The 25650-nt window shown below is 49.8% G+C and overlaps 1 protein-coding gene across 1 annotated transcript in view; it reads left to right on the top strand.

Annotated features, from left to right (window-relative positions):
* Positions 1-24772, top strand: part of C24H16orf82 (chromosome 24 C16orf82 homolog) — a 126712-nt gene extending 101940 nt beyond the window's left edge. Inside the window, exons 2-3 of the mRNA XM_045164266.1 lie at positions 15699-15969; positions 22633-24772. Of these exons, the coding sequence (XP_045020201.1) occupies positions 15699-15969; positions 22633-23297 (936 nt within the window). The 3' untranslated portion in view covers positions 23298-24772. The remainder of the gene's footprint in view (positions 1-15698; positions 15970-22632) is intronic.
* Positions 24773-25650: the final 878 nt, after the last annotated feature.

Here is a 25650-nt window from a genome sequence, read left to right as displayed (position 1 = left end):
GATATCAGGCGGCTTTGGCGCAAAGAGCCCACAGTCTTTGAAGTCAAATCGGGGGCCATAGGCAGGTCACTTAACCTGCCACATCTTAGTTCCGTCATTTGTGAAAAGGAAGGAGCGATGCCTGTCTTATAGGAATATGTGAGGGATAAGTGACAGGAGAGTACCTCCGACAGTGCCTGGCCCAGGGTGGACCCTGAATATGTTGCATGCGAGAAAGGAAGGGAGGGAGGAGAAGATGGAGGCAGGAAATGAGGGAGGCAGGGGAAAGGAAGGAGGAGGAGAGAGAGAAGCACCCAGCATAATATGCAGCATATGACGGATGCTCATCCCTGACTCACTCCTTCCCTGCCACCTCGTCTCCCATCCTGCCGACTCAGCCACTTTCTGCAGCTTTCCCAGGCTTTGTTCCGTCCAGTCCTGACTCCACCCACCTCGTCATGAGCCCTATTACCCTGCAGTCACACACACCCAGGCCACCTCCCTGAGGAGAAGTGCCCAACCCAATGGTTCCAAGCTACGGGAATCCCAGAGATCACCTTTCCAGGGCAGTTTACCCTTCATCCCTGGAAATCCGGGGCGAATCAATAGCATGGGCTTCCCTACACATCCCTCCAGCCTGCCCACTTGAGACGTCAGGCAGGAGGAACAGATGCTTCTGTTTAAGAAAAGCCTGTTATACCAGGTTGCAAACCGATGTACATTGAGTCCAGCCCACAGGTGTGTTTTGTTTGGCCTGAAAAGTGTTTAAATATTTGAATAGTTTACCAACATTTGTTAACAATCTGAAGATGGGGGCTTACAGAGCCAGTGACGGCAGCCCCCTGTGATGGACATGGGCCCCCTTTCACCACAGTGTCCACAGCCTGGCCCCTTCAGGCATTTGGATGTAGGGGTTCCAAGGTAATAATAATACATTCAGATTAGAAAAGAAGAAACAGGGACTTCCCTGGTGGTCCAGTGGTTAAGAATCCACCTTGCCATATAGGGGACACAGGTTCGGTCCCTGGTCCGGAAACTAAGAGCCCACATGCTGTGTGGTGATGAAGCCTGTGTGCTGCAACTAAAGAAACCTACATACCGCAATGAAGACCCAGCGCAGCCAAAAAAAAAAAAAAATGTAGACAGGAAGAGATAAAACTGTCACCGTTTGCAGATGGCATGATCATCTGTGTGGAAAATTCCAAGAAATCTACATGCATGCACACACACATACACACACACTCCTGGAACTAAGAAGTACGTTCTTAGTTCCTGTGTCAAGGTCACAGGAAGCAGGACCAACACAGAAAACTCAGTTTCTACATACTAGCAATGAACAAATAGACAGTAAAATTAAATCCCAGTTGTGATTGCTCAGAAAAGTGAAATGCTTAGAAATAAATCCATCAAAATATTTCAGGGATGGTATGCTGAAAACTATAAAACATTGATGAAAGAGCTCAAAGATCTAGATAAATGGCGAAATGTACCATGTTCATGGATTGGAAGACTGAACATAGTAAAGATGTCGGTTCTTCCCAAATTAATAGGCAGGTTTAGCACAATTCCCGTCAGAATCGCAGCAAGATTTTTTTTTAGATATAGGCAAGACTATTTTAAAATTTATGTGAAAACACAAAACAACTAGAACTTGAAAATAGTTGGAAAAAAAATAAACCGGGAGGAGTCACATCACCTATTTTTAAGACTTACTGTAAAGGTACAGTAATCAAGACAGTGTGTTCCTGGCAGAGGGGCTGATAGATCAAGGAAACAGACCAGAGAACCCAGACATCGCCACACACAAGTAGGACCAACTGATTTTTGACAAAGGTGTCAAAACAACTCAGAGGAGGAACAATAATCTTTCAGCAAATGCTGCTAGAGCATTTGGACATACATAGGAATAATGATAATAAATTCTATGAGTGACGGGATGTCACTCCATTTTGTTCACAGTTCTACCCCAGACACATAAGATAGTGATTGGCACAAAATAAAGAAGGCTAGGGCTTCCCTGGTGGGTGGCTCAGCAGTGAAGACCCTGTCTGCAGTGCAGGAGTCGCAGGAGATGCGAGTTGAATCCCTTGGTCAGGAAGAGCCCCTGGAGGAGGTCATGCCAACCCACTCCAGTATTCTTGCCTGGAGAATCCCATGGACAGAGGAGCCTGGTGGGCTATAGTCTATGGAGTGGCAAAGAGTCGGATACGACTGAAGTAGCTTAGCATGCACAAGAAGGCCGAATGCTGAAGAATTGAAGCTTTCAAATTGTGGTGCTGGAGAAGACTCATGAGAGTCCCTTGGACTTCAAGGAGATCAAACCAGTCAATCCTAAAGGAAATCAATGCTGAGTATTCATTGGAAGGACTGATGCTGAAGCTCCAACCCTTTGGTCACCTGATGTGAAGAGCTCGCTCACTGGGAAAGATCCTGATTGAGGATTAGGAAAGATTGAGGACAAAAGAAGGGGGCAGCAGAGGATGAGATGGTTAAATAGCATTACCAACTCAATGGACATGAATTTGAGCAAACTCTGGGAGAAACAGTGGAGGACAGAGGAGCCTGGAGTGCTGCAGCCCATGGGATCACAAAGAGTTGGACATGACTTAGGGACTGAACAATACAAGTGTTTAATCAATGTTTGTGGCATGTACAGTGGTTTAAAAAGCTACCATTTTTTTAGCACTGTGTCCCAGAGACAAGTGTTATTATTTCTGTGTGATAGAAGGAAAATCTGAAGCACAAAGAGGTCAGAAAACATGTGCGATATCTCACAGCATCCCAGGGAGACAGAATATCAGACATACCTGATCTAATTGAGTCTTCCCATTCATTGCTTTCTGCCCACATTCTCCCACTTTTGAGTGGAGAAACTCAAGTTCAAAAAGATTGCATGAATTTTCAAGGTCCCACAGCTAGCAGGAGGCAGAGCCAAAATTCAGTCTAGAATCTGCCGACCCCAGCACACCCGCCACTTGTCCCAAAGCCTTTCCGGGGCGGGGTCCTCGCATTGGCAGACCTAGCCACACCCCTGCTTCACAGCAAACCCTCACCTCTCTCTCGGATTTGCTCAGAGCCTCTTGGCATATGTGGCTTAAAATCGGGGCTCCCACTGGGGCGCAGTTCACCGAACCGGCTCATTTATTCATTAATTTGCTTTCCATATTTTCAAACAGAAAGCCGCCTTTCCAGGCAAGGCAAATCAATACCGTGCTCCGCGATTCATCTTCATTCCCGCCACATATCCGCGCCATCCGCGGTGCTTTTCACCCAGCCCCCTCCTAATGGGTTCCTGAATGCTGACGAATAGGATGCTCGGAGGCAGCCACGCCACGCTGGCAGATTAAATCATTAATATCTGCATCAGTCATTTTTACGAGCCTCCCTTGCCCCCAAACTCGTCACCACCCTCGTGTTGAGCTCACTGTTAGTGATTCAGGCGGACACAGTCAGGATGAAATTGCCACTTCTGAGATTTTATTGGCCGCAAGCTTGGAGTTATTGATTTTCTCTTCTGTGTTTCTGGAATCAGGTATCCTGCCCAGAGTTGCGGAAATTATTGAGGGGGGCTGAATATGGACTTGCTGATTTCCCTGGCTCCATTTGCCGAAGGGTTTTCTTATTTTCCTTTAAGGGAGAGAGTGGTGGTTTCCTCGCATTCATTTTGCAGTCACAGTTTAAAACAGGATGCTTACTGTTTGCCAGCTACTGCTAAGCGCTGCACAGGTGATGTTCATGATGGCCTTCCAGCAACCCAAAAAGGTGGCAAGTACTGTTAGCTCTTCAACTGAGAAAGCTGATGTTCTGAGATCCACTCCCCAAGATTACAGGGAACTTGAACTCAGGTATGCCTGACTCCAGAGAGTTCTTGCCCCTCACCTACACTGCCCTGCCACCCCCTGTTAGCTCCAAGAGGAGCACAGGTAGAAAGATAAGAGATGTTAGGTGTTACAGACTGAGTACAGTATTCCCCCAAAGTTCATATGTTGAAGCCCTAATCCCTAATGTGATGATATTGGGAAGTGGGACCTCTGGGAGGTGATTAGGTTTCAATGAGGTCATGAAGGTGGGGTCTCCATGATAAGATTAGTGTCCCTAAATGAAGAGGAAGAGACCAGAGTGTCCATGTGCTCTCTTTCTCTGCCATGGACACTGTGAGAAGGTGGCCATCTGCAAGCCAGGAAGGGAGCCCTCACTAGGAACCCAATCGGGCTGGTGCTTTTGGTCTTGGAGTTTTCAGCTTCCAAAATTGTTTAAACCACCCAGTCCATAGTATTTAGTTATAGCAGCCAGAGCAGACTGAGACATCAGAAGTATTACTATATCCTGGAGCAGAGTTGCAGCTCAGCCCAGGGAAGCAGGGGTGGGGGGACAAGATGCTGGAAATCAGGGCACAGTGTGGATTTGCCTGCTTTTATACCTCCTGTGCCCACAGGTAAATCCACAAACCTGGAATTCCCCACCCTTCAAAGCAGGAGGGAATTGAAAGTATCTCCTCTTAAGTTCCAGAAGGTTTAACTTTATCTTTCAAGGATCAGATAATAAATATCTAAGGATTTGTGGGCCACACAGTCTCCGTCACAACCACTCAATTTTGCCATTGTAGCATAAAAGTGCCACAGACAGTAGGTAGGTGAACAGGCATCACTGTAGCCCAATAAAAGTTTATTTACAAAAACAGTCAGTGGACCAAACTTGGAGGACCGTAACCTTGGGGGGCTTTAGGAGCAAGCATTTGTGATTTCAGGACCAGTGATGTTGACTTGTCTTGTACCACTCAATGGGACCAGGATGTAGGAAATGTCAGCACAGGGAGGGGAGAAGCTGAGTCCACATCAACATGGCCAGATGAAATGCAAAACCACCTCCATGGAGTGGAAGCCAAACTGCAGTCAGCCAGGGTAACACAGCAGAAATGAAGTCTAATAATAATAAAAGTATAGGCAAAAATCCTTACTGTGATCTACAAGATGTTCGTGGTACTCTCCCCCACCTCCCACCCACTCTACCTCTCTGATCTCATCTTCCACTGCCCCTCCCCTTGCACTCTTGCTCAGCCACACTGGCCTCCTTACTCTTCTTCAAACATCCAAGCTTGTTCTCACCTTAGGGCCTTTGTATCCTCTGCCTGGATCTTAGCTAGCCTGCTAGAGGATGAGACCATGGGGCGCACAGACAAGCTATCCCCACTGAAGCCCTTCTAGACCAGCCACTCCTCACCAGTCTACCAGCTAACCATGAACAAGTCCAGTCAAGATCAGCCAAGCCTGGTCCAGGTCAGCAGAACAACACAACCAAGCTCTAGACTCATAAGAAGTAGTAAGTTTTGTGGTTTTGAGTCACTTCCTCTTGGAGCTCTTTCTTACACAGCATGAGCTAACTGACATAGAAGACTGTGCCACCAACTGGCTGTCTGACTAAGACATTCACTCTATCTGAACCCTGAATTCCTCATCAGAAAAATAAGAGAATCATAAAAATTTTACTCCTTCCTTTGCCTCATATTTCAGCAATATTCAGCATTATATCTCACTCCTTTTTTCTTTCTTTATTGAAGGATAGTTGACTTACAATATCTCAGGGGTTAATTTCAGGGGTGCTGCAAAGAGATTCAGATATATATACATATATACACATATACATTCTTGGTTTATTTTTTCCATCATAGTTTATTACAAGATATTGAATTTAGTTCCTTGTGCTATACAGTAAATCCTTATTGTTTGTCTATTTTTTACATGATAGTATCCATCTGCTAATCCTCTACTCTCAATTTATCCCTCCCCTCTCTTCCTCTTTGGTAACTATACATTTGTTTTCTATGTCTATCAGTCTATTTCTGTTTTGTAAATAAATCCATTTTATCATTTTTTTTTAGATTTCACATATAAGTGATGTCATATGATATTTGTCTTTCTCTGACTTACTTCACTTAGTATGATAATTTCTAGATCCACCCATGCTGCTGCAAATGGCATTATTTCATTCTTTCTATGGCTGAGTGCTATTCCATTGTGTATATGTACCAAATCGTCTTTATCCATTCATCTGTTGATGGACACTTAGGTTGCTTTCACGTCTTGGCTATTGTAAACAGGCTCACTCCCTTTTCCTGAAACTCTTTCTTCCCTTGGCTTTTACAGCATCACAGTCACACTGTTCTCCAATTTCTTCTCCCCATACCTTCTACAGCCTGGGACCTGGCTGTGAAATATTGAAGCTACTCAAGTCCTGCCAGTAGGCTTAAGCTAAACATGGCCCATGATCTGGACTTGGGCAAGAAACCCAGAGCGAGCACACTGATCCTCCAAAAATGGGGTCATGACATTGGCAAAAAGGAGAATGTCTCTTGGGCTGGATCAACTGAAACTGCCACAATCAGAAATGAGGATGCCACCTTTAACCTCTCTCCCTATAAATACTTCCTTACCCCCACCTAATCCATGATCAAGTCTGGTGTATTTTACCTCCTCAGCATCCCTCAGTTCCATCCCCTTGTCTTTTTCTCCATCTTTAGCACCCTGTTGTTGCTCATTGTTCAGTTATTCAGTCGTGTTGGACTACTTGTGACCCCATGGACTGCAGCACACCAGGCCCCCCTGTCCACCATCTCCCAGAGTTCGCTCAAACTCATGTCCATTGAGTCAGTGATGCCATCCAACCATCTCATCCTCTGTTTCCCCCTTCTTCTTTTGCCCTTCAGTCTTTCCCAGCATCAGGGTTTTTTCCAAAGAGTCAGCTCTTTGCATCAGGTGGCCAAAGTATTGGAGCTTCCACTTCAGCATCAGTCCTCCCAATAAATATTCAGGGTTGATGAATATTCATTGGAAGGACTGATGCTAGGCCAATTTTATCCCTTCCCTGGATGAATGCAGCAACCTTACAACCTCCCCACCACATTGACCTGTGCTACATCTTCCAGCAGTCCCCACATTTATCCAGCAATCCCACCAGGTGTCCTCCTGCTCAAACTCTGGCTGCTCATTGCTTTTATAATAAAGACAGGCCCTGCATGGGTGCCTCCTGTTGGCCACTCCTCTGGGCTCCTCCTCACTCTCTCCAGTTACTAAAATGGCCACCCTTCCTCCCACCACAGGGCCTTTGCAGATGTTGTCTCTTCCTCCTAGAATGTTCCCATTTCCACTTTTACCCTCCCCCAACTCCTTTTCATTCCATAGATCTTAGCTCAACATCACCTCCTCAGGGGAGCCCTCCTTGATCTCCTAACTAGATCAGGTACCCCTCTCACACATTTATAGCCCTGTGTAACTTTCCTTCATGAGCACTTGTTATTACTGTCATCTCAGAGTAGCAAGTATTATTCTTTGAACAAGAAGAACAGAGATTTGACACTCTTCCACATTTACGTCTTCCTTAAAACAATCTCAGAATATGGGTTCAACTATCCTCAGAGGTGAAAAAACTTGTTCAGGACTCACAGCTAGAAAAGACTGAGCAGATATCTGAACCCAGATCGATGTGACTCCAGAGTTCAGCCCACTTCCTCTCATTCGTGGTCGTCTAACTGGATTCCATGGAGCCCTGGAGTTCGGCAGGTATGAAGCCTCAGGGAACGAGGGAAAGCTAAGCAGAGTCAGTGCCCTGTGCTTTCTGTCCATCTCTTTACTGACCTGAGTCCCTCCCAGAAGACCGAACTCTTATTTCCTGTCCTTATCCACAGCCTTCATCCTGGGGCATGCACTCTGGCTAATCTTGAACTTGGCTTCCCAACCTGTTCTTGACTTCCCTGGTTCTTGGCTTCTGTCTCCAATCCAAGGCCTCCTGATTACCCCTTGGGTTGGATACTTATTGGTACCACTTTCTCAACTCTGTCCTCTAACTTTCCTCCAAACCTTCCAGTCAGACTCACCAATGGGATGACGCCTCTTCAGACTCATTTGTTCTTCTGGCTGACATGGCTCCTTCCTGGCCCAGGACCTAATGGTCAACACACTCCCTTGGTTCACCCTACTCTGTGTGTGGGACTGGGGTACCTGGTGACTTTTAACAGTCAGTAATCACTCTGGCAGCTGATTCAGTGTATCTGTCCACCCCGAAGTCCTTGGTGACTTTGATGTCCAATGTGAATGAACCTGTCCACCTCTTCATCATCCTAGCCCTTAACCTTCCCATCTCCAATGGATTTCACTTTCCTTCCACTTTGACCACTCACACCCATGATCATGACATGTCAGCATCTGCTTCAACTTGAATCCCAGCCTCCTATTTACCAACCACCACCTCCTATCCTTGCAACCAAGCCCTCTGCTTCCATCACTCACTACTGCTTCCATCTCTTCTTGGACCACTCTCCATCACTTATCCCCTCTTCCTTGTTTTCTCAACCCCTCCTTCTCATTCATCCTCACCATTCAGTCATAACAAATTCTTTTCAGTTTGGAAAAATCTAAATCCTTCCTTTAGCTGATGCTCTGATGCTCTGATGCCTGATCCTATCCCCTCATCCTTTACCACTGGCATCACTCCAAACTAATTTTGCCACCAGCTTTGTCTCATTGCCTGAGGACTTTATCTGGCTGCCAGTGCCCACTCTTCCCATGAATATGGCAGGCCAAAAGTGCCTGGGAATTAATGCTCCCTCAACCATTGAGGGATAGTCCTCGACCAGTGACTGGGAACTGGTTGGTAAATACCCCAGTTCCCTTGGCTCTCGTGGACAATAACTCAGGTGCCTACTCCATACTGTCTTCTCTAGTTATCCAGTGAGATTAAGTTCCAGTTTCCTTCAGTGATTACTTGTTTGCTGGCACACCCTTTACTGATTTCCTTACCTTTATGTCTTACTTCTTCATTCCCCTACTGCTCTTTCCTGGGATCGCCTCCAGAATAAACTACTGTCTCATGTCTGCTCAATGCAACATTTCCTCTGGAGACCGCCCGTCTCACTTCTCTTTCTTGGACAAGCATGTATATATCTACTCATCTCTCTTCCATTCCCTCTGCAACCCCCTGCAGCCTGGTTACTAACCCCAAAGCCCCATCAATACTGTTTTTCTTAAATGTATAGAATGGCCTCCCGTTTTATTTTTTCCTCTGTACAACTTGCAACATGTTGCCACTCTCCTTTCACAACTCTCTCCTTCCTTAGCTTTGCAACATCACTCTCTGCTTTCCCTCCTGCTTCTCTGCCATCCCTCGTCTGGTTCTTTCTTGACTCCTCCAAACTCCAACTGCCCTTCAAATGCTGAGATTCCTAAAGGCTCTGCCACCCTTAGCCTTCTCTTACTCTGAGGCTACACACTCTCCTTGGGTGATATCAATAGCTTCCAATTAGGGGTTCCAGTTGACTTCCCAATTGCTCTACCCACCAAAGCACAATCCCAAGTGTCAGATCTTGACTCCAGCTGCCAACCAAATCTCTCCAACATGTCCTAAACCCAAATCATTCTTTCCTTTCCTGATTAATGTCATATCCATCCACCTAGTCACCCAGCGCACGTGGAGTCATCTTAAACTGCTTCCCCTACTTCGCCCAGGCTGCACGATTCACCACCCAATCGTGTCAGTCTGGTCTCCTGAATCTCTGTCTTCTCCATCCCCATGATCACAACGGTGGGCCCAGAACACCACCACTTCCCTCCCAGGTTTTGGTAATAGCCTCCTTTCCAGTTTCTCTGGCTCCAGTTACCCCATCCCTGACTATCCTCTACACCCCTGGCAGAGTTCTTTCTGCAGCTCAAATAGGAGCTCCTCGTTTTCCTGCTAAAACCCTTCATGTTCTCACTGCCCTCAGATGAGGTTCAAATCCATTTACAGGATTCCAGCACCCTTTATGACCCACCTCTCCACCACACTCCTCACCACTTTGCATGCTTTAGCCTGAATATTAGCAATACCTGGAGAGCTTTTAAAAAATACCAAATCCTTGACCCCACCCCCAGAAATTATGACTTATGTGATCAGGGATGAGGTACAGGCATTGGTATTTACCACACCGATCATTAGCTATCCATACCAATTCAAATGGGGGTGATCTCCACAGGGGGTATGCTTTCATTGCTCCAACAGCGGCCCCTTCACAGTGCTTCCCTCATTAGATGACTGGATACAGAAGCAGTTGAATAGATGAATTAATGAATGATAACATTCCCCAGACAGGAATCTGAGCAAACCCCAGGAGATGGTGAAGGACAGGGGAGCCTGGCGTGTTGCAGTCCATGTGGTCGCAAAGAGTTCGATATAGCTTAGCAACTGAACAACCCCAGTCCCCTCCAGCCATGAGAATAGGAACTTGTCTCTTTACTGCTTCCTCCTCCTCCTTCCTCCTAGAGCAATGCCAATGCACATAGTGGGTGCTCAATCAATGTTCAGTGAGTGGATTCATAAATATCAAAGAGGAGAGACGAGCAGCCGCCCTGCCCTCATTTTTCCAGGAGAGCTCTGGGGAGCAGAGACAAATCAAATTAAACTTCCTACAGTTTTGCTAAAATGGAATTTGCCAAAGACGTCCTGAGAAATGGATTTAATTAGGTCCGTTAATAGGGGAGTCGTTGGTGGCTAAGATTTAGAGCTGAGGCTGGAAAAGGTATCGATAATTTTCCCATTTTAAATTATATAGGAGGCTATTTCTCACTCCCGCCTTAATTATGAGAATGCGACTGGATGAAAGCTCAGCTTTGGAGGGAAATAAAGCCAAGGCGGAAGCAAGCCCTGGTATTTCGTTGAAATGGAGCCTCAGAGGTGTCACAAACTTACTTGACTGGGTCAGCTCAGGCGTGCTGGCTGTGAAAGAAGGGGTGGGGGCAAGTAGCTCTGCACAGCCAGATCCCGTTAGCTAACGGGTGTCAGTACAACCCCATGTGGCTTTTAATTGCGAGAGGCAACCAGGATAGAAAGGTGTGGGCGGTCTCTAAGGATGGTGTGAAATTCTGCACAGGTTTTCAGAGCTCAGTAGCTTTCTTGCATTCCGTCCCTCATTAGGCAGTTTTAGAGACCTGAGTTCTAATTGGTTCCACAAACAGATCCTGAAAGGGACACGCCCTTCTTCTTTAGCTCACTTCTATCAGAAATACTGATAGTTCAGCTGGTAAAGAATCCGCCTGCAATGCAGGAGACCCTGGTTTGATTCCTGGGTTGGGAAGATTCCCCTGGAGAAGGGATAGGCTACCCACTGCAGTATTCTTGGGCTTCCCTGGTGGCTCAGCTGGTAAAGAATCTGCCTGCAATGTGGGAGCCCTGGGTGTGATCCCTGGATTGGGAAGATTCCCTGGAGAAGGGAAAGACTACCCACTCCAGTATTCTGGCCTGGAGAATTCCATGGACTTGCAGAGTCCATGGGGTCACAAAGCGTCAGACACAACTGAGCGACTTTCACTCACTCATCAGAAATACTCAATTATCGCCAAATGATGGAGCCAAGTCAAAGCAGCCCCATTTGGGGTCCTAGCTTCCTTCAGATACAAAGACCCTTGAAGACCCATTGAAGGACAGTCTGTTCTCTGAGGACTCAGGAAATGAGTCTTGATACACGACAGGGCATCATTCATTTTTCCAAATCTTTTCTGAACGTAATTACGTGCCAGGCAGCCCTCTAGGTAGAGCTGGGACAAGGGTGAGGCAAGCGAGGCACTTAGAGGCAAATTTTTTAAATTTCTTTATTTTCAACTGGAGGATAATTACTCTACAACGTTGTGTTGGGTTTTGCTGTATAACACTGTCAATCAGCTATTGTTGTTCAGTCACTAAGTCGTGTCCAACTCTTTGTGACCACATGGACTGCAGTATACAAGGCTTCCCTATTCTTCACTGTCTCCCGGAGTTTGCTCAAACTCATGTCCATTGAATCGGTGATGCCATCCAACCATCTCATCCTCTGTTGTCCCTTCTCCTCCTTCCTTCAATCTTTCCCAGCATCAGGGTGTTTTCCAATGAGTTGGCTCTTCATATAAGGTGACCAAAGTCTTGGGCTTCAGCATCAGTCCTTCCCGTGAATATATATGCTGGGCTGATTTCCTTTAGGACTGACTGGCTTGATCTCCTTGCTGTCCAAGGAATCAGCTGTAAGTATACCTATATCCTCTCTCTCTTGAGCCTCCCTCCCATCCCCTTCGTCCCCTTTGGGTCATCACAGAGCCCTAAGCTGAGCCCCCTGTGCTGTGCAGCAGCTTCCCACCAGCCCCCTCTTTTACACCAGGTCTCCTGCATTGCAGACAGACGCTTTACTGTCTGAGCCACCAGGGAAGACCCTATTTTACACATGGTAATGCATATATCTCAGTGCTACTCTCTCAATTTGTCCCATCCTCTCCTTCCCCTACTGAGTCCACAAGTCCATTCTTTACGTCTGCATCTCTGTTTCTGCTCAGGGGCAAAATTTGAGAGAGGGACCAAAAAACTCAGGCAACAAGATAATCAATATTTTAATACAATATTATTAAAAATTAAAAATGAATGCAAATATATATGTATAATGAACAAAATATCAACATTTTAACTAAATTCAGGATCTAAGGGCTTAAGCCTAAGGTCCTTACAGGACCTCTCTCTCCTGCCTCACGCCAGTCCCAGCTCTGGTTCTAGGCATTGGGGACACAGCGATGAATTGGTCAAAACCCCTCCTCAAGTAAATGCCCAGGTGGTGGGAGACGAACAACAAACAAAACAACCAAGTCAAATACACAGGGCTGGTGGAGGTTGTTATGGAGACAAATAAAGCAGAGAAGGGGGAAATTCCATAGTAAACATCTCAAAATCCTCCCCCAGCCCCCAAGTGCCCCCCAAGTGCCCCGGGCACTGGGGCTCAGTTTCCCCTTTTGTAAACGGAAGGAATACTGTCAACCTGCCTCCCTCATTTTCTGCCAATAATTCCTCCTCTCTAGTTCCTGGTTTAGTAGAAACTTCCCAGGTGACTCAGCAAGAGACATGGATTCGATCCCTGGGTCAGAAAGATCCCCTGGAGAAGGAAATGGCAACCCACTCCAGTCTTCTTGCCTGGGAAATCCCATGAACAGGGGAGCCTGGGGGGATACAGTCCACGAGATCACAAAGGGTCAGACACGACTGAGTGATGAAACCACCACCGTGGTAGAAAGAACAGGGACTCCTGGACCAGTCCAAGGGACAGACCTCAGCCCCACCAGCCACTTGCCCTCGGTCTTGGGCGCTTAAGTCACTTACTTGCCAAGCTTCACTCAGGCGCTCTGCCAGCTGAAGGATGGAAAGGCGGAAGTTCCTAACACTGCCCGGAGCCCTGTGCTGAGCTCATGAAGTTCATTCCTTCATTTAACCCTCACCGCGATCCAGTGACAATGGGTATTTCTCTGGGGTAGAAAGCTGACACTTCATATTTTGAGCCCCAGTGAAGGAAGGTAAGGCTTTGAGGTTCTTCGGGCCCATTTCCTGGCCAGAAGGCTGCACACCTCAGACCGCCCCAGGGTTCTGCACTGAGCGACCTGGAGCAAGTCCCTGGATCTTTCTGAGCCTTATCGTCCCTGTCTGAAATATGGGGATTACGATGTTCCCCACCCTGCAGCACTGACAAAGCCAGATACATCTGGCATACAGTGGGTGCCCCATACATGTGGGCGCCCCTCCTCCCCCAGCCCCTGCCCTGGGCAGCGATACCAGTCTCCAGGGCAACAGGGCAGAATTAACTGGTGAAGTTCAAACGCAGCCCATTTCCTATTTTCCTGACAGCCTATTTCATGGATCACAGAGACCCAAGTACCGCTGCTTATTCACCGGAGGAAAGAATGAATTCATTTTCATTCCTTAATACCTGATGTGACCTATTCACTGTTGATCTCTCCTCTCCGAGGCTACAGCCCTTCCTGCGGACTTTCAATTTGGCCAGAGAGAAGGATTGTGCGTTAATGACAGAAAGTCCTGCCCGGAGAATGCTGGGAGCTGCATCAGCACCGTGCGGTGATAAGTCCAAATGAAAGATATTATGTCACCTCATTTGAATTAAACAGATGAGCTATAGTCCTAGACCATTAAAAATGAACCAATCTGCTGGAAGGATTCCAGGTGCTCGGCACTCAGCGCCCCCCGAAAGGTACCAGGCTCCCACGGGGTTTTATATCCTCATTTTCTGCCAATAATTCCTCCTCTCTGCAATCGTAGAGGAATAATTTGCTCAAAAGGCCATCACGCATCAGCGGTGGCCACATTCTGCAGGCGGCCCTTACTGTGCTCACTTAGGGCCGGCCCTGCCCTCCTGGGACTCTCTCCTCTAGGCTCATACAATCAGGGCAGCCTGGCACTGGGGGTACACTGGGAGGCACCAGGGAGCCATGGGGCAGGCAGCCAGGGCTGGTCTGCAGACCCAGTGATGATGAGCTGCCCTCCCACCCCGGTGATGTTTTCTCCCTTGGGAGTTCTGGGGAGCTCCCCGCCTGCACCCAAAAGCCCAGGAAGGGAGGCATCACTTCCCTTTACAAAAGGGGAATTGTAGCTTCAGAGCCCAGGGCACTTGGGGTCCCATTGCTTAACCTGGAGTGCCTGGGAGGGAAGGCCCCCCAGGCCATGGCCCCGCACCCCCTCTCACCATGCACCCCACCTTCTGGGACACCAGTGACCCCTCCCTCACGCTCTGCCACCCATGTGCACCATAGTCCAGGCAGGCACTGTTTCTCCTCTCTGAGAACCTCTGTCCCCGATCTGCAAACCTGTAGTTCCCCAGGTGCCCCTCAGAGTGAGCCTGGACTAGGAACCAGATGATGGGGTTGAAGCCTGGCTCTGCCGCTTATAGCCAGACAGCATTAGGAAATCTCCTTCTGCTCACTGAGCCGCATCTGTAACTTGGGACTTAATAACTAAGGGCCTTTCTCCAAGGTTCCTTAGCCCTGACACCCTTCCTGGCCCCAGACCAGAATCTCATCCAACAGGGCAGCTAACATCCTCCCAGCTTTAGGGCTCAGCCCCTGGGCAAAGTGTCGCTCTATTTTCTCATCTGTCTGTGCTAAGTTGCTTCAGTCGTGTCCAGCTCTTTGTGACCCCATGGACTGTAGCCTGCCAGGCCCCTCTGTCCATGGAATTTTCCAAGCAAGAATGCTGGAGTGGGTTACCATTCTCTTCTCCAGGGGATCTTCCCAACACAAGGATTGAACCCCAGTTTCTTACGTCTCCTATACTGGCAGGTGGGTTCTTTACCACTAGCACCACCTGGGATTTTTCTCATCTAATCCACCCTAAAAGTGAACAAGTCTGGTTTGCCCTATGTTGATGAGAAAGAGACTTTATACTAAAACTGCATTATAATAGTAATTAAAGTTGCTCAGCTTTCCAAGCGTCAGTGTGGCCCTAAGCACTTTGCACCTGTTCATTCAGTGAAGCTTTAGGGAACGCGTGAACCTCTTCCAGGCACTGGGGACACAGCAGTGACAAAACACAGGCTCCCCTGACCTGATGGATGGCAAGAGCTGACCGTTCCCAACCCTGTTTCTCAGGGGAGGAGGCTGGGGGGCGGGGGCTTGGATAACCTGCCCAGGTACAGAGACGGCTAGAGGCAGAGCCTGGGCTAAAGTCTCGCCCAGGAGCCACCACCCTGGACTTGCAAGCATTCAGAACCAAGGTTGGGCACCTGAGGACTTCAGAAAAGGGGCTCCCCAGCCCTGAGCTCTAACCGGGTGGCCCACAAGCTGAGTGTGCCTAAGAACCACTGAGGAGGAATCTCTTCATGGCACTGCAGGTCTGATGGATGGAGGGATGGAGTGGGTTTTCAGGGATCATTTTGACTGTGTTTGACTTTACCACAGGTCAGGAAGATCAACGCACCCCAGTTTGCTCAGCCCTGTTCCCCTTTAAAATGGAGGGTCCCACAGGCCAGCAGCCCTCTCGATCACACACTGAGCCAAGACACTAACACCCACGTAGGGTCCCTGCTCGTGTGTTCCGCGCTCAGCACCCTCTCCCTGCAGGGCCTCTGGTCCCCCTACACCCGGTCCTCTCCTGAGACCCAGCCTGGTCCGTACTGTGGCCTGATGGAGGCTGACAACAGAAACAGCCCCCCGACATCCAGCTCCGGGGGTGGGGATGGCAGATGTTAACCGCTCTGGGCCGAATGTAGTGAGGCCCCCAGGTGTGAGACCTGACGTTTCCCGAGACAACCTCGGGTCTGGATCGTGGCCCTGCCACCTGGGGGTGTTACAGCCAGAGGCCATTTTTTATCATCTCTCTGAGCTGCTGTTTCATCAGTCCATCTTCACTGGGGGGAGCACGAGGCAGGTTTTTGATACTTAGCGTTTAGTAAAGAAGACTGACTGCAGGCTGGCCTGGCCCCGTGGAATCCTTCTATAGCCTAGAGGAACAATCCCTGACCCCATCTGTGGGCGAGGCCACGCTGGCAGACTCCATGGATGCCCCCACCTCCCTTCTTGACCCCCAGGGGTCAGCCTCTGCTGGAGATGAGAGCTGACGGATGGAGCAGCGGACACACCCAAGCACAGCATCTCCGCCTCTCCTCTCCACCTTGCCCTCCTCCCCGGCCCTCCTCTCTTCCCTCCCCTTCCCTCCCCATCCCTCCCCATCCCTCTCCCCTCCCACTGCCTCTGCCTCCAGGCTTTCTCTGGCACCTCAGAGGTTTGCTTAGCCAGCTCCGGAGAAATGGAAAAGGCAGTAGATGCCCCAGTGGGGCCCAGAGCCAGTAGGTAAATGTCCCAGCCTCTGCGAGGCCCCAGCATCACTAAGTCCCAGGCTGACTGGCCACATTCTCCATAAACACGCCTTCACCGGCTTCTTTCCTTCTTTCCCTGTCTTACCGCCCATCTCTTCACTGGGGTTTCTTGGAACCACCTCCCAAACGACTGGTACCTGAGTCATGCCTTAAAGTGTGCTTTTGAAGAAACCCAAACTGAGACAGAAAAGCTAGGTAACATGCCCCAGATTGCACAGCTGGGAAGTGGATTGGAACTCAGACATCGGCTTCACACACTGACTCAACAGCTCCGTGACTCTGTGGTATGGTTCCCACGCTGGGCCTAGGGATACTCAGCTCCATCCCCAGTCTCCTCCGTCCTCCCTTCCCATCCCCAGTGCGTCCTTCACACACTGAGTCCACAGTGAAAAAAAGTGAGGCAGGCGCTTGCCCCAGCTCACAGGAAGCTGGGTGACACGCCCTGAGCAGAAAGAGTGGGTCCCTCCTGGTAGCTCTCACCTTTCAGAGAGGCTTACCCGCTTTCAGCCACCTGGCTCCTGCTGCCCCCCACCCAAGTGAATCAACTCTCCAGCCAGAGCCGAACATTTTGAAAAGGCCATGTTAACCAAATAAGGACCAGATAAGGTAGGCAACAGAAAATCCTGTGGTTTATCCCATCCCTAAGCTGAACCTCGTGGTAGAAGATGAGACCCAGGGGATGGGGGACATGTAGCTGCTCTATACATGATTAAAACAAGTGGAAGTTTTCATAGTCCGTTTGGGAGGACCCTTCTCGTAAATCCTCGGGGGAAAGGTCGTGGGAAAGAGACACTTAAAGGGATGTTTATCACAGAGGGGGAGAGAAGGAAAAGTAACCTAGCCACTCATCGAGAGAATGGATGAATTATGACATTCATCAATAGGATGAATACCCTTAGCACAGTGAAAATGAACTTGGCTACACACAGAACAGATGAATCTCACAAATATAATGCTGAACACAAGCAAGTTATAGAAGGATATATAAAGAATGCCACTTATATCAAGATTAATAGCATGCAAAACGATTCCACACATGGAATGGGAATATGTCCTTTTCCTTTTATACTTCAAGTATAAAGACGTGCATCAGATTCAGGATTGCCACGGGGAGATGTCAGGGGGAGGGGTAAATGGGTTTTAGACTATATCAACAGAGTCTTATTTCTTGAATTGAGGGATGAGCATACAGATATTCGCTTTATCGTTCCTTTTTTATGCCTTAAGTAATGTAAAAAGTGGGGAGAAAATCAATCATGGGGCCACCCGGAGGAAGAATTACCTCGCTCCCTTGAACCAATCGCACTCCAGGCCCTGGCTGAGCTGGTTGTCTTTGACTTGATCCTGGGAGAAGCTATAGAATCCCAGGTCCTGCTGCCAGGGCCCCAAGTCCATCCTTGGAGACCACGTGTTTAAGCTCCAGTGGCAAGTGCTCCTGAGTAGGGAGGAACCCAGCATTCCTGACCCACGGGTATGCCTCTCACCAGGACAAGACCTGCCTGGTGACCAAATTAGGTAGCCAGGACCTGGGCTTTGGGGCAGAGAGAGGATGAAAGGAGACTGACTGAGATATTCATGCCAATGTCCAGCTCAGCCCCCACACACGGTCCCTCCAACAGCTCCAGCCCCAGCACAGGGAGCTCCGTGTTCTCCCCAGGTGTGCACTGGGGTCTGGCTCCAAGCAAAACGCTCACCATGATGCCCAGCGATCACACGCTAGCTGATCAGGGATGCTCTAAAGTGAATGAATGCCAGTCCTCGCCCCGATGGGCCAGATGCTGGGAAGAGACCTGAGGATCTCAGGGGAGGCGCTTGGATAAGGATGCTCCATGTGGACAATCTTGGGGTGGAGTGGATGCCCCAGGGATGCTGAAGGCCAGAGGGATTTGTGGTTTTAAAAAAGTGTGTTTAAGCCTTCCCTGGTGGTCCAGTGGTTAAGAATCCACCTGCCAGTGCAGGGGGCACAGGTTTGATCCCTGGTCCAGGAAGACCCCACACGCTGCAGGGCAGCTAAGCCCGTGCACCACAACTACTGAGCCATGCTTTAGAATCCATGCTCCACACGAGAGAAGCCACCACAATGAGAAACCCGTGCAGCGCAACTACAGAGTAGCCCCCACTCCCTGCAATTAGAGAAAGCCTGTCTGTAGCAATGAAGAGCCGGCGCAGCCAAAAATAAATAAATAAAAAATCATATAAGAAGTACGTTTATGTGTCTGTGTGCATGAAAATACTTATATACATGTTCATATATACTTATGTATCATACACACACGGATTATATTATGCATGTATTCATCTATACTTATGTATGTCTTTACATATATGGTAGGAGGAGTCATTTAGTTGCTAGGTTGTGTCCGACTCTTGTGACCCTATAGACTGTAGCCTACCAGGCTCCTCTGTCCATGGGATTTCCCAGGCAAGAATACTGGAGTGGGTTGCCATTTCCTCCTCCAGGGGATCTTCCCCACCCAGGGACGGAACCTGTGTCTCCTGCAGCTCCTGCCTTGCAGGTGGATTCATTACCAACTGAGCCCCCGGGGAAGCCCTTTTGCATATATACATACACATATTTTATGTATGTATTCACATATACACACGTATTCATGTATACATACATATATGCCAGTGTACACACTTACTTTTTTTTCATGCATACACCTATGTTCTGTCTTAAAGCAGAGGCTCCATGCGGGTTGGGCAGCACGGCGAGGCCACAGAGCCTACAGAGCAGACCTGCCCTGGTGTTTCCTATCGGCCCTCAGAGCATCCCTCAGGCAGCAGCAGCATCAGTACTGTTGCTCCATTTCCCAGATGTGGAAGCTGAGGTCCAGAGGTTAAGTTGGCCACACCACGTCCCCCAGGTGATAGACACAGAGTTGGAACCTCAGATCACTCCGGGTTTGAGGCCCTTCCTCTGGCCAGAGCCCCTGCAGAGCAGAGCAACCAGGCTGTTCACCTTGCACTGTGTGGTCTACTCCCAACTCACTCTCTTCACTAGTTTTTTCTTAATATTTATTTTTATTTATTTGGTTGCAGGAGACTGAGTTTGATCCCTGGGTCGGGAAGATACCCTGGAGGAGGAAATGGCAACCATCTCATCCTCTGTCACCCTCTTCTCCTCCTGCCTTCAATCTTTCCCACCATCAGGGTCTTTTCCAGAGTCGGCTCTTCGCATCAGGTGGCCAAAGTATTGGAACTTTAACTTCAGCATCACTCCTTCCAATAAATGTTCAGGGTTGATTTCCTTTAGGATTGACTGGTTTGATCTCCTTGCAGTCCAAGGGACTCTTAAGAGTCTTCTCCAACACCATAGTCTGAATTTTAGGGATAAATATTCAGGTGGGAGGCCCACGGCTGCTGGGCCGTTTTCTGGGCTGGTGAAACTCTCTCTGGTGACCTTCTTTTCCAACCTCCTAATCTGAAGGAGCACAGCTTCCCCATCAGGGCACTTGGCTGCTGGGTTGCTGAGGGGACATGGTGGGGCAGGGAAGCAGCCCCAGGGCCCACTGCAGAAACCTTCAGAGGTTAAGCCAAGCCAGTGAAACACCTCAGGGGCGTCCAAGAGTGTGATATATTGATATCAGTCTATGGAACAAATACCACCCCTACCCCCGGTCTCGGAGGCTTAGTCCGAAAATAGCCTACAGCTTGCTCACATCACAGGTGCATTTGGATGAGGGCAGGGTTCTCTGCACGATCGTTCAGGCACCCAGGTTCCATCCACTGTGGGCACTGCCATCTGCCGTCTCCAGCACGTGGCTTCCAAGGTCCGTGCTGACAGGGAAGAAGGAAAAGGATGCACGTTAATATCCTTTGGTCATCGCTCCTGCCCATCTTCTCTTGGCCCCAACAGATGTGAGGGGATCAGAAGCCTACATTTTCTAAATGCCTAGGAGAGGAATGAGATGGTTTGGTGAACATATAGCTTTGTCTTTGTCACACCAGGGAAGGCCAGACACCGGTCTCCAGGACACACACGTAACATGATTGTAACCAGGCTTCCTCTCTGAGCCTCAGCGGGGACTCAGAGTCGGGTGAAGGTCCTAGGGTACCGGCAGCTGTGTGAAGAAACTAAGACACATGAGGGAAAGGGGGATCTGGCAGAAAGACACTGGATTGTGCATTTGGGTGAGAGAAGGGTTCCACCGGGGCAAACGGCAGTGGAGACTGGAAACTGGAGAGGCAGTCTGGTACCTGGTCGCCAGGATGAGAAAGGAGCCCGGGGGAGAAAACAGCCGTCACCCACTTCTCCCTTGACGCGCCGTGGCACTGGGGCTGTGAGCTCAGGTGTGTATGGCTCTCTTGGAGCCTCGAGTACCAGCATCTCTGGAGGGTGCCAGGAAATAGCACCTGGGTGGGCCAGCTCTGGCCTGATGCCTTCTCAAGACTCCCCGAGTGACCAACAGAGCCTTCCAGAAGGAGGATGCTGAGTGGAGCCTCAGCTATTCACAGGGTCTCACCGTATCTGCTGGTACTGAAGCTGAAGCTACCTGTGCTAGAAAGGAACAGCACTCTCGTCACTGGCGTGCTCTCTGCCCTTTTTCCTGGATATGCCCCCAGGTGTTCTCTCCAGTTCTTCAGGTCCAGAGTGCAGCATACCTGGGGCAGGTAGGATGTGAATCAAACAAAATATGAGTGTCAATAGGCTCACCATTAATCCCCAGCATCAGGGGCACCATCGTTTCACATTCACAAAAAGACAAAGCCAGTCTTGAGCCTAGCTGCTCAGTGTGTGACCCTGCCCGCCCCCTGCCAGTCCCCTAAAGCTAGATTTATCCCTGCTTCCTACAAGAGTCGGCTTCCACCGTGCCGCTTTCTCTGGCATCACCACTAAGCCACCGAGCTGTCCCTTCCCAGCCAGTCCCTGGTGGGGAAAGCAAGGCTGTGGGGACAAGTCAGACCACTGTGATGAGCAATCAAGGGAGAGAGTCACTGTGCTCAAAAATCCAAATGCATGTTTATATAAAGCTCCCGACATGGTTATGATGCAAACCAGAGGGTGCACAGTCCACTCTTTCAGTAAAGACTCAGTGAGCGTCTATTATATGCCAGCATTATGCTGGGTGTCAGAGCACAACAGAAAATAAGAAATCAAAATTTCTGCCCTCACAAGGTTGACACTGCGGCAGAGGGAATGTATAGGAATAACCAATACATAAACATAATCACAAATTGTAACAAAAGCCATGCTATGCTATGCTATGCTATTCTAAGTCACTTCAGTTGTGTCCGACTCTGTGCGACCCCATAGACAGCAGCCCACCAGGCTCCCCCGTCCCTGGGATTCTCCAGGCAAGAACACTGGAGTGGGCTGCCATTTCCTTCTCCAACGCATGAAAGTGAAAAGTGAAAGTGAAGTCGCTCAGTCGTGTCCGACTCTTAGCGACCCCATGGACTGCAGCCTACCAGACTCCTCCGTCCATGGGATTTTCCAAGCAAGAGTACTGGAGTGGGGTGCCATTGCCTTCTCCGACAAAAGCCATAAGGTCCATAAATCAGGATGTGACATAAAGAACAATAGAGGGACCTGCTTGGGGAGGCCAGGGAAAGTTGGAGCTTTCCCTGGAGTGAGGAACACTGGAGCTGAAACCTGAAGGGACCAAAGGAAGAGCATTCCAGGTGGTGGGAAGCACCAGTGCAAAGGCCCTGTGGCAGATAAGAGCTCAGAATAACAAAGTGGCCAGTGTGACTGGGCATCCAAGCTGACGATGGTGTAGGGTGTGACACGGGACGAGGCTGAGAGAGAGTCAGACCTGGACCAGGCAGGGCCATGGCAAAATGGAGGTTAAAACCCTGACTGTGAAATTCTCTGCAGTTCTCAGGAGCACAGAGCTGAGCGAGGCGCAGAGGCTCAGAAAATGACAGGATGTGAAGAAACACACACAGCTCATAAAGGTCTCAGCTGGGACGCAAAGGCAGGTCTCCTGACCCGGCAAAGCAGAGACCACAGGCCCCTTTGAAAGTGGTTCTCAGCCCTTCTGCACTGGAGCCTCCTTTCTGCCCAACTGCAGCCCCTGATGCCCCAGGTGCCAGCGCAGCATTGTTCTCCCTCCCGCCCCGCCCGCCCGCATCACAGGCACCATCACCATGGGAACCAAGCCAGCCAATCAGAACCCTCCCTTTTCAAGGGGACCTTTATAAATTGAGCCTCCTCTGCCCAGACACACCACATCCAACACCCAGAGGCCTCCAGGGCCCCCTCCTCCTGGAGAAACCAAGTCAGTTGCCCCCCACTTTCCTCCAGGGCAGACAAGGGGAGTCTCCCAGTGGAGAGGCTCAGGAAACGGGTGCAGGTCTACAGTCAGCCAGCCTAGAGCCCCAGTCCCCCGCATGGCCACGCCATGATGCAGAAGCCACGCAGGAGCCCCTGAGAGATTCCAGTGGTCACCTGGGAAACACCGTGAGCCACGAGAGCAGTGTCCTGTCAAGCCTGCAACACTCCAGCCTGGAGCAATGCATTGACATCAGCCGGCTGAGCAGCGGGTACGCAGGGGATGAGGAGAACAGCAAAGTCAGCTTGCCGGGCAGCCATCAAATCGTGCGGTTGAGCAGAAGGCTCCACACCCAGGCAGGCGGTGCCCAGAACAGCCAGGTGTGCGCCGTCTACTCTCCCAAGCAGCTGAAGAGACGACTGGCCCACCAAGCCAAGGGCACCAAGCAGACTGGAAGGGAATAGTAAGGCCAGCCTGGCCAGGGGCAGCGGGGAGAGCAGTGCCAGCAGCTTCAGCAACATCAGTGTCATCAGCCTGGGCAGCAGTGCCCTAAACTACCAGGTGAGTAGCGGGCTGGTCAGCTCCGTGGGCAGCCTTCCCTCCAGCCAGACCAGCAACCACCAGAGCGTCAGGGTGGACAGCCACGTGCAAAGTGGGCTGCAGAGCAAAACCAGTCTTCCAGGGGACAAAGCTGGGGACAACGTGAATGGTAGTGACCAGGTCGCCAAGGATGAGCAGCCTGCCCAGGTGCACGTGCCTTTATGAGAAGACTCACCAGCCACTGGGACCTTGAAAAACACATCATGTGAAGACCCAGCAAACCCAGACTTCACCCAGAGTGGTTATCACCAACAGAAGTAAGAAAGACCTTTTAAAAGTATACGCTGGGTCAGCCATCAGCAGAAGAGCCGTATGTTGCCAACTACACTGAGAATCAGCAGTCGGTAATGAGACCATCTACACTGAAAACCATTCTTGGGAAGAACATGATCAAGATCCACCAGTGCTGGGTCCACCTGTGTTAACACCACCAGTGGCCATAACATCAGTCCTGTGAACCCCAGTGACGAGCCTGCCCTGACAGCATCCATCAGTGACAAAGCCGTCTGTTAGAGAACCATCCTTGATGGGATCACCTGCGCCAGAACTCATCCATGGAGACCACCATTTTCAAGGCAAGTGTCAACTGTTATTAAGAACCATCTGCAGTTAGAAGAACCTTCCACGATCCATCCCAAGTGAAGAACACCATCTGTAACCAACACCAACCACGATGAGCTCAGAAGGCACAACCACCAACCACAGCTGGGATTGTCCATGTCGAGAGCCAGCTGACACGAGCGCGGTCAGCGGGGAGCTCAGTCCCAAGCATGCTCTGTAACAGGCACTGCCCACAGGAGCCGGGAGCATCTAGAGTGCACACTCATGATGACTGCGTCAAGGGAGCCCCATCCCTGAGGAGCATCATCCAAGGAAGATTTATGCTTTCAATTTTGAACACTGTTTCCAGGCAACTTCAGCCCAGGACCTTCCCAAGAGCAAGTGCTCTTTGGCATCCATCCGTGTCTCTGCTGGGTCTCAGAGGAGGAGGAGAGGCCAGGAATCAACCTTTGTTGAGATGGTTGGGGCAGTGCTTCCCGTGGCAGGACAATGCCATGACAAATACTTAATGGTGACAGGGATCAACCCAGCCAAGAATGGATGCGATGGGTAAGCTCTGGACCATTTTACTGAATGATCCCTAAGTGGGTGGGAGGACTGGGGTCTGTGCTCCACCCCTTCTCAGGACATCAACTCCTTCCCTGGGCTGATCACACAGACTTGGAGAGCGAGTACATCCTCGGAGGGACAGAGGCCAGAACAGTCATGAAGACACCCACTGGGTACCAGAAGGAAAGCTGAGGGGGCACGAAAAACAATAAAAGGTGTCTGGAGAGGCTCTGTGTGTGTGTGTGTGTGTCTGTGTGTGTTCCTGGTGAGGCCAAGATCACACTGAAGAATCACGGAGAGACTCAGGCTCAGCCACCAACTTTGCTACATAATCCTTACACATTCTGAGCCTCAGTTTGTCCATAAGGAAATTGGAACCAATCATTCCTATTTCATATACAGACAGGATGGTTTTATAGATTATACAAGAATGTATATTAAGAACCTGGCTAGGACTGTTTCCTTCCTTTCCTTCTCTTTTCTTGCCCATCTGTAAAATGGGCACAGTGGTTTCACTCAGACATAAGTTGGGTTGCTAATAGGAAGAAAAGCATTCTTGACCAAAAAAAAAAAAAGAGTTGTATCATTTGCTTAGGAGTCAAGATGGTTCAGCAGGTGGTTTTGATGGGTTTGAGGAAGGGTGAGTGGTTTTGGGTTTGAGGACACCTCGTGTCTGGATGGGTGGGTCCCTTCTTCTTGAGCATGAGCACCCCTTTGGAGGACAGTCTCCCCCACCTTCCTGCAGGCAAAATCGCTCAGCGTGGCCTGAGCTCCCACGAGCCAGGCAGACAAGAGACGGGCCCCCGAAAATGCCCAAGTGGCCCTCTGTCTGCTGTGGCTGTGGGGGAAGCTTGGCTGCCTCATCATTCCCACCACTGTCCTGTCTCCCCTGGGGACATCCCCTGCGTTCCTGTCTCAGAGGTGAGCAGAGCCCCTGAGGCACAGCAGGACAAGACAACTGCACGCTGGGGCCCTTGGTCAGGCGGCCACAGACTTCTTGGACACACATGGCCAGAGCGGAGCCCTCAGCCTTCCCTGACCACCTCTCCTCCCTTGTCCCCTCCCTGCAGATGACATCATCACTCCCGATTGTCCCAGCCAGATCCT

This window comes from Bubalus bubalis, chromosome 24 (genome assembly GCF_019923935.1).
Source record: "Bubalus bubalis isolate 160015118507 breed Murrah chromosome 24, NDDB_SH_1, whole genome shotgun sequence".
In the NCBI taxonomy this organism is placed as follows: domain Eukaryota; kingdom Metazoa; phylum Chordata; class Mammalia; order Artiodactyla; family Bovidae; genus Bubalus; species Bubalus bubalis.
This window is presented reverse-complemented; position numbering and strand designations above follow the sequence as displayed.